This window comes from Thamnophis elegans, chromosome 10 (genome assembly GCF_009769535.1).
Source record: "Thamnophis elegans isolate rThaEle1 chromosome 10, rThaEle1.pri, whole genome shotgun sequence".
NCBI classification, from domain to species: Eukaryota; Metazoa; Chordata; class Lepidosauria; order Squamata; family Colubridae; genus Thamnophis; species Thamnophis elegans.
Genome location: NC_045550.1, coordinates 5,484,598 through 5,500,395, shown reverse-complemented (window position 1 = coordinate 5,500,395; position 15,798 = coordinate 5,484,598). Strand labels below are relative to the sequence as shown.

The following is a 15,798-nucleotide window of genomic DNA, read 5'->3' as shown; positions in this document are numbered from 1 at the left end:
AATGGGGTGGGGAAGAATGGGGATTTTGCAGTATCCTTCCCCTGCCACGCCCACAAAGCCACACCCACAAAGCCACATCATGCTCACCATCCACGGCCACAGAACCAGTAGTAAATTTTTCTGAATCCCACCGTCTAGCACCGTTTTTCATAATAAGATGGCAATGACAAATGAATAGTCACCATTTAGTACATACAAGCAGATTGTTACCATACAGTAGTTAATTTATAGAAGTAACTAGCTGATGTCACAATAAAAAGTGAAACATTTTAATATTTAACTTGAGACAGGAAAACTAAATGTATATTCAAAGCAACATTAAAAAGTTTCCTTTTCCTACGGCAGCATTGATCTTTTAAGAAAATAAAGTGTATGAATACAACCACTCATCCAATTGCCATGACGTTAAGGCCATTTAAGTTCTGGAAATCATTCCAAAGAAAGATTGGATCCCTTGTGTTGTTTTTTTTAAAGTATTTTTCAGTCCTACATGAAATATGCTTCACTACTATGAAAACCTGAACAATTATTTTATTTCTTCTTCAGCAGTTGAAAGATTTTCAGGTTCTGAGCTTTTAGTAGCCTCTGTAGGTGCTAGATGGTTAGAACCAGTGTTAAATTTTGAAAACCACATGTAATCATTCTTAGGTGCAGAATGTAGAGCCATGCATTTATCGACGTGGCTTTTAGGAAAGCGACCGAGAATGGACTTTTAATATCTGGATATTGGACAAATGAAGACTGATAAATGGAATGGTAGGCATTGCTGCTCGGAATCTGTTCATGGGCCAAAAAATAGTAGTTTTGCGAATAGTGTTGACGCTTGTCTTGAAATTTTCCTTACTCCTAGTCCCTAAAAGGAATGAGAAGGCATTTATTTTAGATAGCATGTTCGGTATTATGTTAGCAAACCACCAGGAAAGGCTTTACTAAAAGATCTTGGCTAGCATTTTGATAATTAACTTGCAAACTATTTCTGAAACTTATTCTCATCTGCTACATAGCAAAAGTAAGCTTTTGCAACCTCACTGCAGTAGAAGTGTGGACTTCATAAAAACATGCAGTATCTTGGCAAGACCAATCTGTTTTCCTTAAGCGCAAAAGAGAAGTGTAATTCCTTCATTCATTAATGAAAAGATTTTTAATATGTATCTGTTTCTAATTGAAGTTGACTTTGTACTGTATTTTTTGGAGTATAAGATGCACCTTTTCCCCTCAAAAAGAGGCTGAAGGGTGTGTCTTATACACTGAATACAGCATTTGTTTTTTTGCCTCCTGAAACCCCGTCCCCTTCACCAAAATAGCCATGCATAGCTTGTAGGAGGCTTTCAGAGAGCTCCTGGGGGCTGGGGAGGGGCAGAAATGACTAAAAAACGGGTTGTTTTTTGCTCAATTTTGCCCCCCCCCAGCCCCCGAGAGAATTTTATAAGCTTCCTAATGCTCTTTTTTTAAAACAAAACCTGGCCCGTTTTTGCGAAAAACGGGGCCGTTTTGCTTGTTTTGCCCCCCACCCCGGAACACTCTACAAGCCTCTTAAGGGGTATTCATGCCCCTTTTTTTTTTTTTTTTGGAGAAAAACGGGCCCATTTTCATAAAAAACAGGCTGTTTTTGAGAGGTTTGCAGAGTGCAAAAACTTTTTTTTTTTTAATTTGTCTCTTCAAAACCTTGGTGCGTTTTATACTCCGAAAAAATATGATAAGTATTACAGGCATAAAGAACAACTTCTGGATGGATGATCTTAGATCCATCCTATACATGTCGAATTTTTTTTTGATAATACAGGTAGTCCTCGACTTACAACAGTTCATTTAGTGACTTTTCAAAGTTACAACAGCACTGGAAAAAGTGACTTATGACCATTTTTCACACTTATGACCATTGCAGCATGCCCATGGTCACATGATTTACATTCCAATGCTTGACAACTGACTCTCACTTATGATGGTTGCAGTGTCCTGGAGTCATGTAATCCATTTTTGTAACCTTTTGACAAGCAAAGTCAATGGGTAAACCAGATTCACTTAACCATGTTAGTAATTTAGTAATTAGTCAATGCAGTGATTCACTTAATAAATGGGGCAAGAAAAGTTGTAAAATGGGCAAACTCACTTAACAAATGTCTCACTTAGCAACATAAATTTTGGGCTGAATTGTGGTCATAAATTGAGGACTACCTGTATATATAAGTCTCTACATTTTCAAGAACTAAATAAAGATTGTATAGTACATGGGGGTCAAACTCGATCACGTCACGTGACGTATCGTTTTGCCTTTGCAGAGCCGGGGCGGGCATGGCCTACGCATGATGCATCTGGCTCGCGGCCCGCCAGTTTGACTGGCCTGCTCTAATAGGTCCCAAATTTGGGGGAAATATGAATTGCCTTACTAAATAATAAATACTATTAATATACCTAATTAATAGCCTATAAGTTGATATATTATCAGTTTAGTTACGTGTTATAACTGACAAAAAAATTAAATAAGCAGTCATCAGTTTTGTGATTTAGCTTAGAAGGAAATTCTGTAATACAGAATGAATCTAAAGATTATATTACATATATTACAGAGAATTATTAAAAATTGTTCTTAAGAAATATCATTAAAACAGAATACTTACACAATCTAAATACTCTCCCATAGTCAATAACTATGTCTATTGTCATGGATTGAAAATGGAAATGTATTTACTGGTTTCTAAAAGAAAATGAAAAAAAGTCTTGTGCATTAATTCAGCAGGAACATAGCTTTCATATTCTACACAAATTAAAATGACATGCATGTATAAATATGTGATATAAATCCACTGTTTCTATTAGTAAAGAATATATACTATATTAATAACAGAATTTAATTTCATCTAATCTTAAGCATGCAGTGTTATTGAATTAATCACTTTATATTTATGGGAACAAATTACTAAAATAATTTCAAGTTATCTTTTAGAGGCTTACTTCTGAGTCCACTGCTAATAAAAACTGAACTTCAAGAGAAACTCGTAATTAAATCAATCCTGATACTGTATATTAAATGGCAGAACATGTATTTAAAAGGATTAAGCCCCAAATCTAGAAAACATGGATTCATGCTATATTTTATTATTTGCCATCTCCTAGGTTTTGTTCTCCTCACTAAACAAAAGCAAAGAAAACTCTAGTTTTCTTTGAAACAAAGTCAACACATTCCCTATTTTTCAACAAGACCCTAATAATGTCAATATTCTTATTTTAGAATCATAAAATTAAATAACCAAGCAGTGTATTTACCTAAAATAAACAATAATTTTAGGTGTTCAAATTATAAACAGAATATAGAGCAGAAAGGAAATTTATCTAAATCTTCTCAGGATTGTGTTAAGAACTAAAGGACAACAAACACTTAGAACAATACATTTCTAATTTTCTGTTACTATTTTTCTGTTTTTCCACATTCAAATTATTACAGATGCATAAAAATAGTACAGTTCGTAAGCCTCTATCTTCTCCCCAAATAAACCGTTGGCATTACTTGAAAGAAAAGTTCTGTAAAAGCTTGGGTGGTCCTTCTTTAAAGAATTGGTACCACTGAGCTAATTAATATGCTAATTAATATACATACATATATACATACATGTATGTATGTATATGTGTATATGTATATATGTAATACAATATTTCTCTTTCTCTGTGTGTATATCTTCTATGTTTAGGACAGTTACTACAATTGATTGGACAATTCACTGTGATATATCATTAAATTTCATAATTTTATTTATTCAGCAATTTTAATTCTCAGAATGTCCTTCAGACAGGTTAATGGATCCAGTATCAAATTAAACATATAAAGGGCATTGCACAATATACAATATTCTTTATTTCCCAAGTGGGATTGGACATACAAGGAATTTGTCTCCGATGCATAAGCTCTCAATGTCTATACAAATCACAAAGTACTATAACAATTCAGTAAGATACCCATAGTAGAAAGTAATAGGAGAAAATAATATAATACAGCCCTACTACATGGAGTTGGAATAGTTTATGCCTTGGATGTGAGAGGTTTGTAGATATTTTTTCAGCCCTCTTTCTGGCTTGTGCACTATACAGGACCTCAGTGGAAAGCAGGCTGGTTGCAATTGTTTTTTCTGCAGTCCTAACTATCCGTTGAAGTCTGTCGGGTTGGGTTGAGTTGTTGCACCCGAACAATACAGTTGGAGAAGTACAAATGACAGATTCAACTCTTCCTCTGTAAACCAATTAATAAAAATGGAGATCCATATCTGATCTAAGCTTGTCCAAAAACCTTATCTTTACCATACCCAAAGTCCTTTCTGCAACCAATGAAATTGTGGATTGACTTTTCTTTGAATGTGTAACTAAAATATCAATAATATTCTCTGAGCTTTTTCATCCTTTATAAAAAACCAGATGGCACAATAGACAACTAAAAACCTTTTTTTTTGTAATCCACATCCCAAGTTTACTGTAGAAATTCCGGCAACAACTTGTATTAAATTGGGAAAATTGTACTCCAGCAATAATAAATACATTAAATAATAAAATCTCCAGCAATATAGGAGTGCAAGAAGGTCAAGATATGTCTTATATCACTCAAGATAGCTATCAAGACCAGAAATTTTTCTGTTTCATATATTTAATATACCTATTACTCCCTAAATTGAAAAAGGTGTAGCTTGATGTTATCTTGATTGCATGTAATCTTTGAAAAAGCTCTGTATCTTTTTACAAAAGACCAATTTCTTCCTTGGTTATTTCACTCAGCACTACATACTGATGTATTATTTTAGAGTAATTATATAGTTTGTTCCAAGCATCATTAATAACAGGATTGTTATTACTTAATTGCTGCTATTTCAGTCAAGAGGTCAATAATTGATCAGGTCTTTCATCTCATCTTTCATCTCACTCCCCATATGCTTGCTTTTTTACAATTCAGTGAATATGCTCTATATACTTCACAAAGGAAATTAAGTTCCAATTTCGCAGACATGAAAGGTTCATATAATTCCAGCCAACAGTGTTCAGATATATATGCCATAGGGAAGATGCTTCTGTTTCTTTAGTTTAAATGATCCCAGATCAATAAACATTTCTGCAATCTCTAGATTGAAAACTTTCCATGTCAGAATCTAGGGGAAAAAATTAAAATCTCAGGGGGAAAAAGACATTGTCTTTAATATCCCGTTCTATACACAATCTAAAAAATGCATTCCATTCTGGTTATCCTGCTTGCCATCCGAAGTATATATGGCCCTGTATTATAGATATTAAAAATCTCATAATAGGATTTGAATTCTGTACTGAATAGCAATGGAAGCACACACAATTAGCAGTTTTAATTTGTAGCTTATATTTCAGCTGCATTTAAAAAAATCTCTGTATATGTAAATTTGTCCCCAAAGATTGACATAGACTGATCTTGCTCAACTCCTCTCAGAAGTGTATCAGATTTAACACTATAAATAATGGAAACTAATATTTCTTGAAACCAATATATAGTTTTAACTGTTTGTAATTTATGAAACGCTATAAAAAAGAGAAAGCCATGAAAAAAACCTTTTGAAAATCTGCATTTTTCTTTCCTACTGTTAAGTATTTCCTATTGCCAATTAATAAACTGTAGCATATCCTTATAAAAGAACAAGTGTGTTAGATTCAGTTACTTTTAAAAACCATTACTAATTATTATATGAAAGTGTCAAGTGTGTACTTCAGAGCTCAGAGGTAGGATCATCAGGGTTAAAAATATGACTGTAACATCTACAGACAATACCAAAATTGAAGTGAGATAATAAATACCCTAGAAGACAGTATCACAACCCAGGAGAATCTTAAATGTTAAAATTATAAATCTTATAATTTATAAAATAAAATAATGGGTGGAATTCAATAAAATGAAATTTAAAAGGGACAAATACAAAGTTATACATTTAAGTAGGGAAAATCCAAATCATAAGTATAAAATGGGAAGGGATCAAACTACCAGTAAGCAGCAATACATGAAGTAAACATCTGGCTGCCTTGATACATCTTTAGTTGAACATGAGCTTCCAAAAAGCAAAAGCAATTCTAAGATGCTTCAAGAGAAATATACTGAGTCCAAGCCTCAGTCAAGTCATAATTCTTCCCTATCTTGCTTTGATGACATCACATTTAGTTTATTGCATCCTGTTCTGGGCACATTTTAGGAAGGGCGTTGACTAATATGCAAAGGGAAAAGAGAATGAGATAAAGAGACTGGAGAGAAATCCTAAGGATCAAGTGGAGCAATTGGATATGTAGAGCATGGAGAACAGAAGACTGCAGAACATGAAAACTGTTTTCAAATATCTGAAAGGCTGTCATTTAAAAGATGGGACAGAATTGTTCAGTTTTGTTCCAGGACATAGGACAAGAAACAATGGATTTAAAACACAAGGAAGTGGATTTTATAACATAAATACAATTATGTTGCAGCAATCAAATACCATTCCTAATAGATTTGATAAACCAATAAAGTGTAACCCAAACAATTTTCACAGGAATTGCCTACCTTTTCCTTTATTACTTAATATGTATAAAGTGTGCTTGCAATTACTACAAGCAGAACAGCTACCAGATTACAAAAACACTCAGATATTAGATTAAAAATGTCTCCTTCCCACAAAAAAAAAATCCCCTTCTCCATGAAAACATACCACAAGACATTACATTGATCAAAATGAATGAAAAGTTCATACACTGTACTGAGTCCTAGGTTACTTAACCATAACTGACTTTGAATAAGTTCACACCATTAAGCTAAAATCCATGGTTTCATAATACGTAATGGCTGGATTCATACAATGAATTAAATCACAATGTAGTTTCTTCACTTTCGGATTATCATGTTGTGTGAACATTGAGTAAGTCATTGGAGATAAAACCTTTTCAGTAGTGGCACCCTGTCTGTTCCAAGGAATTTTGACTGCCATTCTTTTTCTTTTCTTTTTGGCATGAGGTAACAAATTTATTATTTAACCAAACCTAACCAAATAGTTTATACTGCAAATCTATTATTCCTTTTTGGGATTAAGACATGTGAAATGAATAGACATCTATAGGATATGTTATATCAACCTACATGTTACTTTCAGTCTATTGAAATATCTGATTTGCAATTGTGTCTGTTAGACATTGTCCTATTTTCTTTTTTCAATTCTGAAAGCTATTGTGAGGGTTTAGGCTGAAGAGCAGCTAAAAAATGGCATGCATACATAAATGAAAAGGAATTTGGAATAACTAGTGGGAATAAAGCAGAGTTGTGATACATGCCACTTGGTCATTTTTATACCACAACACCTGCCAAGAAGTACGGCTTATATTTATGGCTCCATCCATGGTTAGTTAATTATTAGTTAATTCCTGGTTTCTGTGTACAAACCAATTATGCACAGAGACATCTAAGGTTGTTATCCACACCAGGATTCAGGAGGAGTTAAAAAAAGAGTGATTAAGCCTATTGATCAACATGCTAGTTATCATCAGATATGCCGCGAAGCAAAGAAGTAGGTGCCATACTTTGATATAAACACATGCATACTCTATCAGTCTATATAAAATAATCTTTTTCTGCTTTGGGTATAAATAGAAAGCAAAGTAAACTTCCATTTTTTATTAGAATAGACAGCTAAGCTAAAGCTTTAGGGCTCTGTAAGAACAATAAAAAAAAACTCCAGGTGCTATAAAATCATTTCATTACTATCTAGCACATTTCAGACACAAATCCTTCCTCAAGGGCTAATTTCAAAATTCCTCCTATAAATTCCATATCAGTTTTTGTTAGAAGCTGTGCTGTATAAAAAGTTTTGAAGAAATAAAACCTCTTCAGGATGGATTTGTATACTATCTAAAACATAATAATTTTATCAAGAGCCTGAAGCATTTTTGTGTCTTTGCTTCTCCCTCATTTTTTTGATGTTATGAAGGGATTAGTGTTGAGCCTATGGTGACCTTGATTAAGTGTTCTGAACCTAGAATTTCTGGCTCCTTAGAGAAGTTGAAGAAATATAAAGGAATTTGTAATGTTCATATCAAAAAGTGCTGCACCATGTGTCAGTGATCAGGTCAGACCATACTTATCTATAGACCATGCGTCTGAGAAAAGACAGACATGTTTGCTTAGCAAATGTCTATATAGACATATAATGTCTATATAAACTGTCCTTACACTTTCATAGAATGTAAGGACAGTTTATATGAAGAAAATGCCTTTAATTTGTATTCTTCTAACAAATGAATGGAATATTAATATCACTAAGGTACATTATAAAAGAAGCCAGATTATGGTAGTTTTATTTTAATTTACTGTATTTGTTAAAAGGCACAGGGAAATGACTTTAGGTCATGAAAATTCTGAATAAACAGGAATGTAGCATTGAAATAAAGACAATTTCACTACATTTTACTGGCAAGTGCTTATTCAGCAGCTAAAAATAATTATACATTTAATAGATTTATCAATTTCGCTGTACCTCGGTGCCTTCCCCCATGATAAATATTTGTGTGATGCCATGTGATTAAAACTACATAACAAATGAAATTGCTGAGATTTGTAGTTTTGGATATTCACTCTGGATTTTGCTAGGTGTTTCTGTAAACCCCCTAAAGGAATGTCTAGACAACTCAGAGCAAGTTTTGATAGTGCACCCACTTTGCCTTTGGAAGTCTGATTAGCTAAGAAGAGGGAGGGAGGAAGGGAGAGGGAGAGGGGGGAGAGGGAGAGGGGGGAGGGAGAGAGGGAGGGAGGGAGGGAGGGAGGGGAGACTGAAGTGCTCACAACAGCCCAGGGACTGCAACCAATCTGAAAAATCCTGCATTGGTTTTGAAATTCCAAATTAGATTATAATGTACCTGCAATTCTGTTAAAGTCAGAAACAAACAGCCTGAGAAAACACTCGTCTGTTACTATAACAGTACTAGCTTAGCTACAAATTAAAATTGAGAAATTTAAAAATGTAAAACAAACTTAGATTCGTATTTGTGGTTACCTGGAGTATCGTAAAAAATAGAAAAAATACTTACTTTCTCACGTTCTTTGTACATCTGTGGCACATTTTTTCCAGTTTGACAATTGTCATCTATATTAAATATCTGCTTTTGCATTGTAGCTGTAAGAGATTCTGGATATATTTGCAAGTTTTCACACTGTTTGAACTGCAAAACACAAACAAAATAATCTATACAATTCAATACTTAAAAAATGAACAAGAGATTCTATAGTCTGTATTTTATTGTTTGTATTACAGCAACACCTAGAGGCCCTATATAGAAGCAAAATCTCATTCTATTTTCACTTTATAAAAATAACATAAATAATTTCTATTTTCCAAGTTACATGATATATAAAAATTAATATATTTTACATACACACACACACACACACACACACACACACACACACCTTGGTTGGTTGGATTTGAACAAAATTATTTGATCTATGTGCCACCCATCTCATCTGGGGAGGTCATATCAACTTCATGTTGGAAGCACCAAGGCACTTCCAGATTGAAAGGATTATCCGGTGACATCATCGTTGTCTGGAGGAAGCCCAATTGGGGGCTTCTTTCATATCCCCTATAAGACATGAGCTGGAGCAAAGGGTGGGCTCATCCCGACTCTCAGCAAGGTACAAATGTTAAAGCCAGTAGACATTAAAATGATATAACAATAAATTTAAAAGTACAAGTAAAAGATAGGGAGGATAGGGAGGAGAAGCGCAAAGGACACGGAGAAGGGAGGGGTCATCTACAACAGAGTAAGAACTGTAACTGCCACTTGTGACCCGACAAATGCGCGCACGACTAAAGCGTGCTGACGAAACCGCGGCGAGAAAACCAAGACATCATAAATGCGCCCACAACAACACGCCAACAAAACCGCGCCCACAAAAGCGCAATTTCAGTTAAGGTAAGGGTTACGTTCAGGGTTAGGTTTAGGGATTTCAGTTAAGGTAAGGGTTAGGTTTAGGTTTAGGTTTAGGTTTAGAACTCGCGGTTTTACTTGTTTGTTGAAGGCGCGCTTTTGTCAGCGTGCTGTTGTCGGTGCGCTTCTGCGCTCATTCTCGCCGCAATTTTGTCGGTCGCGCTTTTGTTGAGCGCGCATTCGGTGAACCACTGCCACTATGTAGGACATACAGACTGAAGACCAGCAGATCATCAATGAACAACAAATAGTCAGATGACATGATCAAAACTTAAACTTACAACACATGGACAAAGTCAACTATAGAACACCATTAAAAAGAGACAATAAACTAAGAATGAAACAAAAATCAGAAAATATATTCTATAGTAACTAACAGCCAGACAAGCACAGATTAATATCAGAAAAGCAATCAAGCAGAAAGCCTGATCAAAGAACTACTAAGGAGAAAACCACACCTCCACCAACTGGTAGGCAAGCTACTGCAGATAAATAGGGAGTAAATTTTACACTCACTAAAACTGAGGATGTTAACTATTAGGTTAATGAAACATCTGCAAGCAAACACTTGAGCTGAGATGGCGCAGTGGTTAGGGTGCAGTACTGCAGGCCACTTTAGCTGACTGTGATCTGCAGTTCAGCAGTTCAAATCTCACTGGCTCAGGGTTGACTCAGCCTTCCATCCTTCCGAGGTGGGTGAAATGAAGACCCGGACTGTGGGGGCAAGTTGCTGACTCAATTTGCTAAAAAATTTGTAAACCGCTTAGAGAGGGCTGAAAGCCCTATGAAGCGGTATATAAGTCTAATAAATAAATAAATAAATAAACAAACACAAGCTCTGAAGAGGATCAAGGACTCCACATGAATTTCTATACTATGTTAACATTGAGTTTCTTAAAAATGGAAAATAGATAGAAAATACATATTATAATTTAGATTTATAATGCTGCCCAACTCAATATTGATTCAATGTACAAATTAAAAACAGTTACAATACCTACAAACAAAACAAGAAGTATAATGTACATAAAGGACTAAACAGACATACCATAATTGAAACACGCTGTGTGCCAATGGGCAAACTCCCCCTCAGTTTGCATGGGAAAATCTGTTTTTAAAAAAGCACTTAAGGCTTGAATGGAATCTAAACCTCTGGGTGGGGGAAATAATCCAAAAAAGAGGTATTGTCACAGAGACGGTGCACTTCTTAGGTCCCTTCAAATGACATTATTTAAGGGATAGGCACACCTTCTCGGTCAGATCTTAGAGGGCAGAAACGGGAGAGAGACAATTCCTTCAGATAGCCAGACCTTATGCATGACGGCTTTATTTCAATTATACATGCCAGGTCAGCAGCTTCATTCATGAGTTAGTTACAGAAGAGGGAAGACTTGTTATACACCAATCTGTTGTTTGTTTGCAAGAGTTCAGAGCAACTGAGGATCTAGTTACCTAGCAATGGAACTGAACAGTGGAAGCTGGAAGGCATAACTGGCATCAAATATTGACTGAGACATTAATATGTGCAAAACTGGTAGAAAGGCATAGATAATAACCGTTAACTCATAAGACATGAATGAAAGTCGAAAGAAACAAAACGGCTTTGTGTGCCACTTTGTGGGAATGTTTGTGTGCCACTTTGTGGGAATGTTATCTAGAAGTTGAGTGTGTCAGAAAAAAACATAAAAAATATGTATCAAAAGAAACATAAAAATATAGTTGGGATATGGTAATTAAGTGTGCAGGATAAAACAAGAAGCTTGAGAATTAATGGGTACTGAATGAATGTGGATTAAATACAAAAGTGCTTGACTAGTATAAAGGAAGTACATTAAAGCAGTTTGGTCATACAGAGAGAATAAATGAGGTTTGCAAAACAAATACATGAACAAAGAGAATGGAATGGAAGATTCATAAAGATGTGGATAGGCAGATTTGATGAGATTCTCAAAGAGAACTATGAGAACAGCAAAGAACAAAAAGCAATGTAAAATGTGTGAATTCAGCCAATTTTACTCAATGAAATAATGTTGAACAAATTATCCCTTAGTGCAGTACATAACCAATTAAGTATTATCATAGGAATAAAAAAAAGACAATTCATAAGAATAAAAGGCAAGCATATTTGACAAGGAGGGTTGCTATTAAGGCCAAATTAAAAGTGAAAAGGAAACATAATAAAGTATATCTCTAGCATGATTGCATTGTACATATTTTCAACAAGAGCTTTCATAAGTAAGTTTTACTTTGCATGATGTAGAACAATAGCTCTGTACATTCAATATGAAACAAATAATCTATATTAACACTATTCCTTATTAAAGCACAAGAGCAATTTGGCATTTCATAACAATAACAGTTACTGCTTCTATTGTATCATATACCCCCATTAGACCAAGGTAATGAGCCATTCTCTTGCCAAAAGGGGAAAAAAGAGGGGGGGGGAAGCAAATTAGGTAAGATTGCATGAAGAAGGGAAAAATAAATTGGAGGGTGGAAAAGGATGGAGGGAAATGCTACATTGTATACAAAGAAAAGCATTACTGTTATATATAATGCTTCTATATCACAATCATACTTTCTTCAAATAAAAATGAAGAATTGTTTAAGAAACCATTTTTGGAGGGGGATGCTGTTAATTGGTAACATTTTGCACAGACATCAGTAATACTAGGGTAGATAAATATTTGTGTATACGTTAGACTGCAAGTGTTATACTCAATATATTTCAAATTATTCCTTATTCTTCTGCCCCCTTTCCTCCAAGCAGTCAGAGCAACATTTACTAGCTTGCTCTTCTTCTCTTACAAATCTGGTGTGACAAAACTAGGATGAACAAAAAAGGGTCACTTCCTCCAAGATATTGTAACTTTTTTCACGCACAAGCTCTTGGTCACACTCAAGAGAAGAGGACAAGATTATTTCCATATTAATTTTTAAACTTTTAATCTATTCCACCCAGGCGTGTGCTGTGCAAATTATAATTCTGTTTCATAAGGTTTGAAATTATTTTCCTTAAATCGCACAAGGAGACACGGGGCAATACTTGGCTAAGAAGAGGGAGTGCTTTTAGTGCTTTCGTGCAAAAGACGGGAATCTCTCTGTATTTATACCACAGAGGCCGGGATTAAAAAGAAACGAAGGGCGAAACACAGGCGTCTTTCCTTGGACGAAGCAACGTTTGGTAGCCCTAGATCGGAAACTATGACGCCTTTTTCTTTCCCGCGGACCGCCTCTCCTTCAGGCGTGGGCTCTTCCTTGCCTCCACGTGCCAAATCGACCAAGCGAGCCGGACTCTGAGCCTGACCGTTGCCACCTTCCTTACCCAGGTACCGTCCCGGATGGTGCTCGGATTGGCCCGGTTCCCTTTCGGCATGGTGAGGAAGCTGAGGCCGAGCCCCTCCGATAAGGACTCCTCGCGTGTGGGCGGGTTAATTTCGCCAGGGAACCAGAAGGAAGGGTCGCCCAGAGCAAAAGGTGCAGGAGGCAGTTCTGGTTGCCACGGCTACCGTTGCCAAGTTCCTTGCTTCTGCGTCACGCTGAGGGAATCCCCCCCCCTCCTTCTGTTGCGTCCAGCGCTCCGAATGGCTTTCCCGACCGTTGAAAAAAAGGCGGGAAATTGCTTCTGCGTCTCCTTACTTTTCTTCTTGAGGTAGTTTCTGTCTTTTAAAGAGCTTCCAGAGACATCTAAGGAGTCTCCTTACTTTTCTTCTTGAGGTAGTTTCTGTCTTTTAAAGAGCTTCCAGAGACATCTAAGGAGTCTCCTTACTTTTCTTCTTGAGGTAGTTTCTGTCTTTTAAAGAGCTTCCAGCGGACATCTAAGGAGTCTCCTTACTTTTCTTCTTGAGGTAGTTTCTGTCTTTTAAAGAGCTTCCAGAGACATCTAAGGAGTCTCCTTACTTTTCTTCTTGAGGTAGTTTCTGTCTTTTAAAGAGCTTCCAGCGGACATCTAAGGAGTCTCCTTACTTTTCTTCTTGAGGTAGTTTCTGTCTTTTAAAGAGCTTCCAGCGGACATCTAAGGAGTCTCCTTACTTTTCTTCTTGAGGTAGTTTCTGTCTTTTAAAGAGCTTCCAGAGACATCTAAGGAGTCTCCTTACTTTTCTTCTTGAGGTAGTTTCTGTCTTTTAAAGAGCTTCCAGCGGACATCTAAGGAGTCTCCTTACTTTTCTTCTTGAGGTAGTTTCTGTCTTTTAAAGAGCTTCCAGCGGACATCTAAGGAGCTTAGGTTGATGCGGGAAATCGTCAGGCGAAGAATTAAAGAAAGGGGAAGGGATTGTTTTGAGGCGGCAGTGAACAGACTCCAGGGAGAATATTATCCTTCGTTAGTATGGAGCGATGTCAACTCCATCTTTCCGCATGTGGCTTCTCAAGCAAATATGTGATAATTGAATTGCACAATTTAATTTATTGGTGAAACCGATCTAATTGTTGCATCACGTGTTTCTGTCGCAAGTTTTCATCAAAATCTAAAAAATAATAAGCCGCTTGGAGTCACCAAGAGTAGGACGGCTATATACATTTTCTTAATAAATACAATAAACAGCAGGAGCTATAAAATGCTTTTTAGAAGTTGCTGACATGGAAAATAAATGGTTGAGTGGTAGTTTCTTACAGTGACCATTTAGGAGAAAGCTGATGATTAGGATTTCTACCGCAAAGGAATGACTGGAAGAAAAAGGTGGGAAGGGATGACCAATGGGTTCACCGACAAATGCGCGATAGACATATGCGACGGACAAATGAGCGCCGTCAAAATCACTAATTGATTTTTGACAAATGCGCGACGACAAAATCGCGCCAGTGAGTAACCCTAACCCTAATAGTAATTTTTTCAATTTCAATTTGTCATCAGGCTTTTGTCGCGATTTTGATGTCGTGAATTTGTCGGCGCGATTTTGATGTCGCATTTTAATTGGCGCTATTTTGTCGGCATGCATATGTCTAGCACGCAATTGTCTCGGGTCACGGACCAATGTTCATATGTTCATTTATCAGCCCAAATACACCTAGACTTCAATTTACAACAGTTCATTTAGTGACCGAAGTTACAACAGCACTGAAGTTATGACCATTTTTCACTTACAACTATTGCACCATCCCCATGGTCACATGACTCATATTTAGTGTTGCAGTGTCCTAAGGCCATGTGATCACCTTTTTCAAAACTGACAAGTCAGTGGAGAAGCCAGATTCACTTCACAACAGTGTCATTTAATAACTGCCCTAATACACTTAACTCTGGCAAGAGAGATCATAAAATGGGGCAAAATTCACTTAACAAATGTCCTGCTTAGCAACAGAAATTTTGTGTTCAATTATGGTTGTAAGTCGCGGACTACCTTCAATTGTATGTATGTACTGTAGATATTGGGAAACATTTATATTAAATGTGGATTCTATTAGTGTTTAGTTCTGTAGCAATCTTTTATGGATCAATTATGGGGCATGTTAAATAAGCAGACCATTTGTACTTCATTTCTAATTTCAAAGCTTTTGACCTCATCTAGAGGTCAATTTTTCCACAAACCCAATGTCATACTTAAAATCAACTTCATAATTTTAGTGTATTTTTTAGTGTATAAAACATAATAACTTATAAAATAACTCTGTTTAGAAAAATACATTATCCTAGATTGCTTTATAATTTCCTGCTGTGATTTCTTCTTGCCCAATTACTTCATATTCCTACTGGAGGCAATGAGACATTCCGTAAATAAGGCAAGATAATATTTTTTACTTTTACAAAGAAAACACCAAGTTAAAGAAGTCCCTAGAAAATTGGCAGTCAGATGCTCTAAACTTTTTTGGTTGAAATCTTAAGAACATTTAATAGGCTCTCACAAAATACAGTAGTTGCTA

At 35.9% G+C, this 15,798-nt stretch overlaps 1 protein-coding gene across 1 annotated transcript; it reads right to left on the bottom strand.

Annotated features, from left to right (window-relative positions):
• Nucleotides 1-526: 526 nt before the first annotated feature.
• Nucleotides 527-13,315, bottom strand: TEX36 (testis expressed 36). The gene is given in 6 exon segments (XM_032224974.1): nt 527-711; nt 714-839; nt 2,615-2,650; nt 2,653-2,695; nt 9,040-9,171; nt 13,265-13,315. Coding segments are annotated over 6 exon segments (573 nt in total).
• Between the last annotated feature and the right edge of the window lie 2,483 nt (nt 13,316-15,798).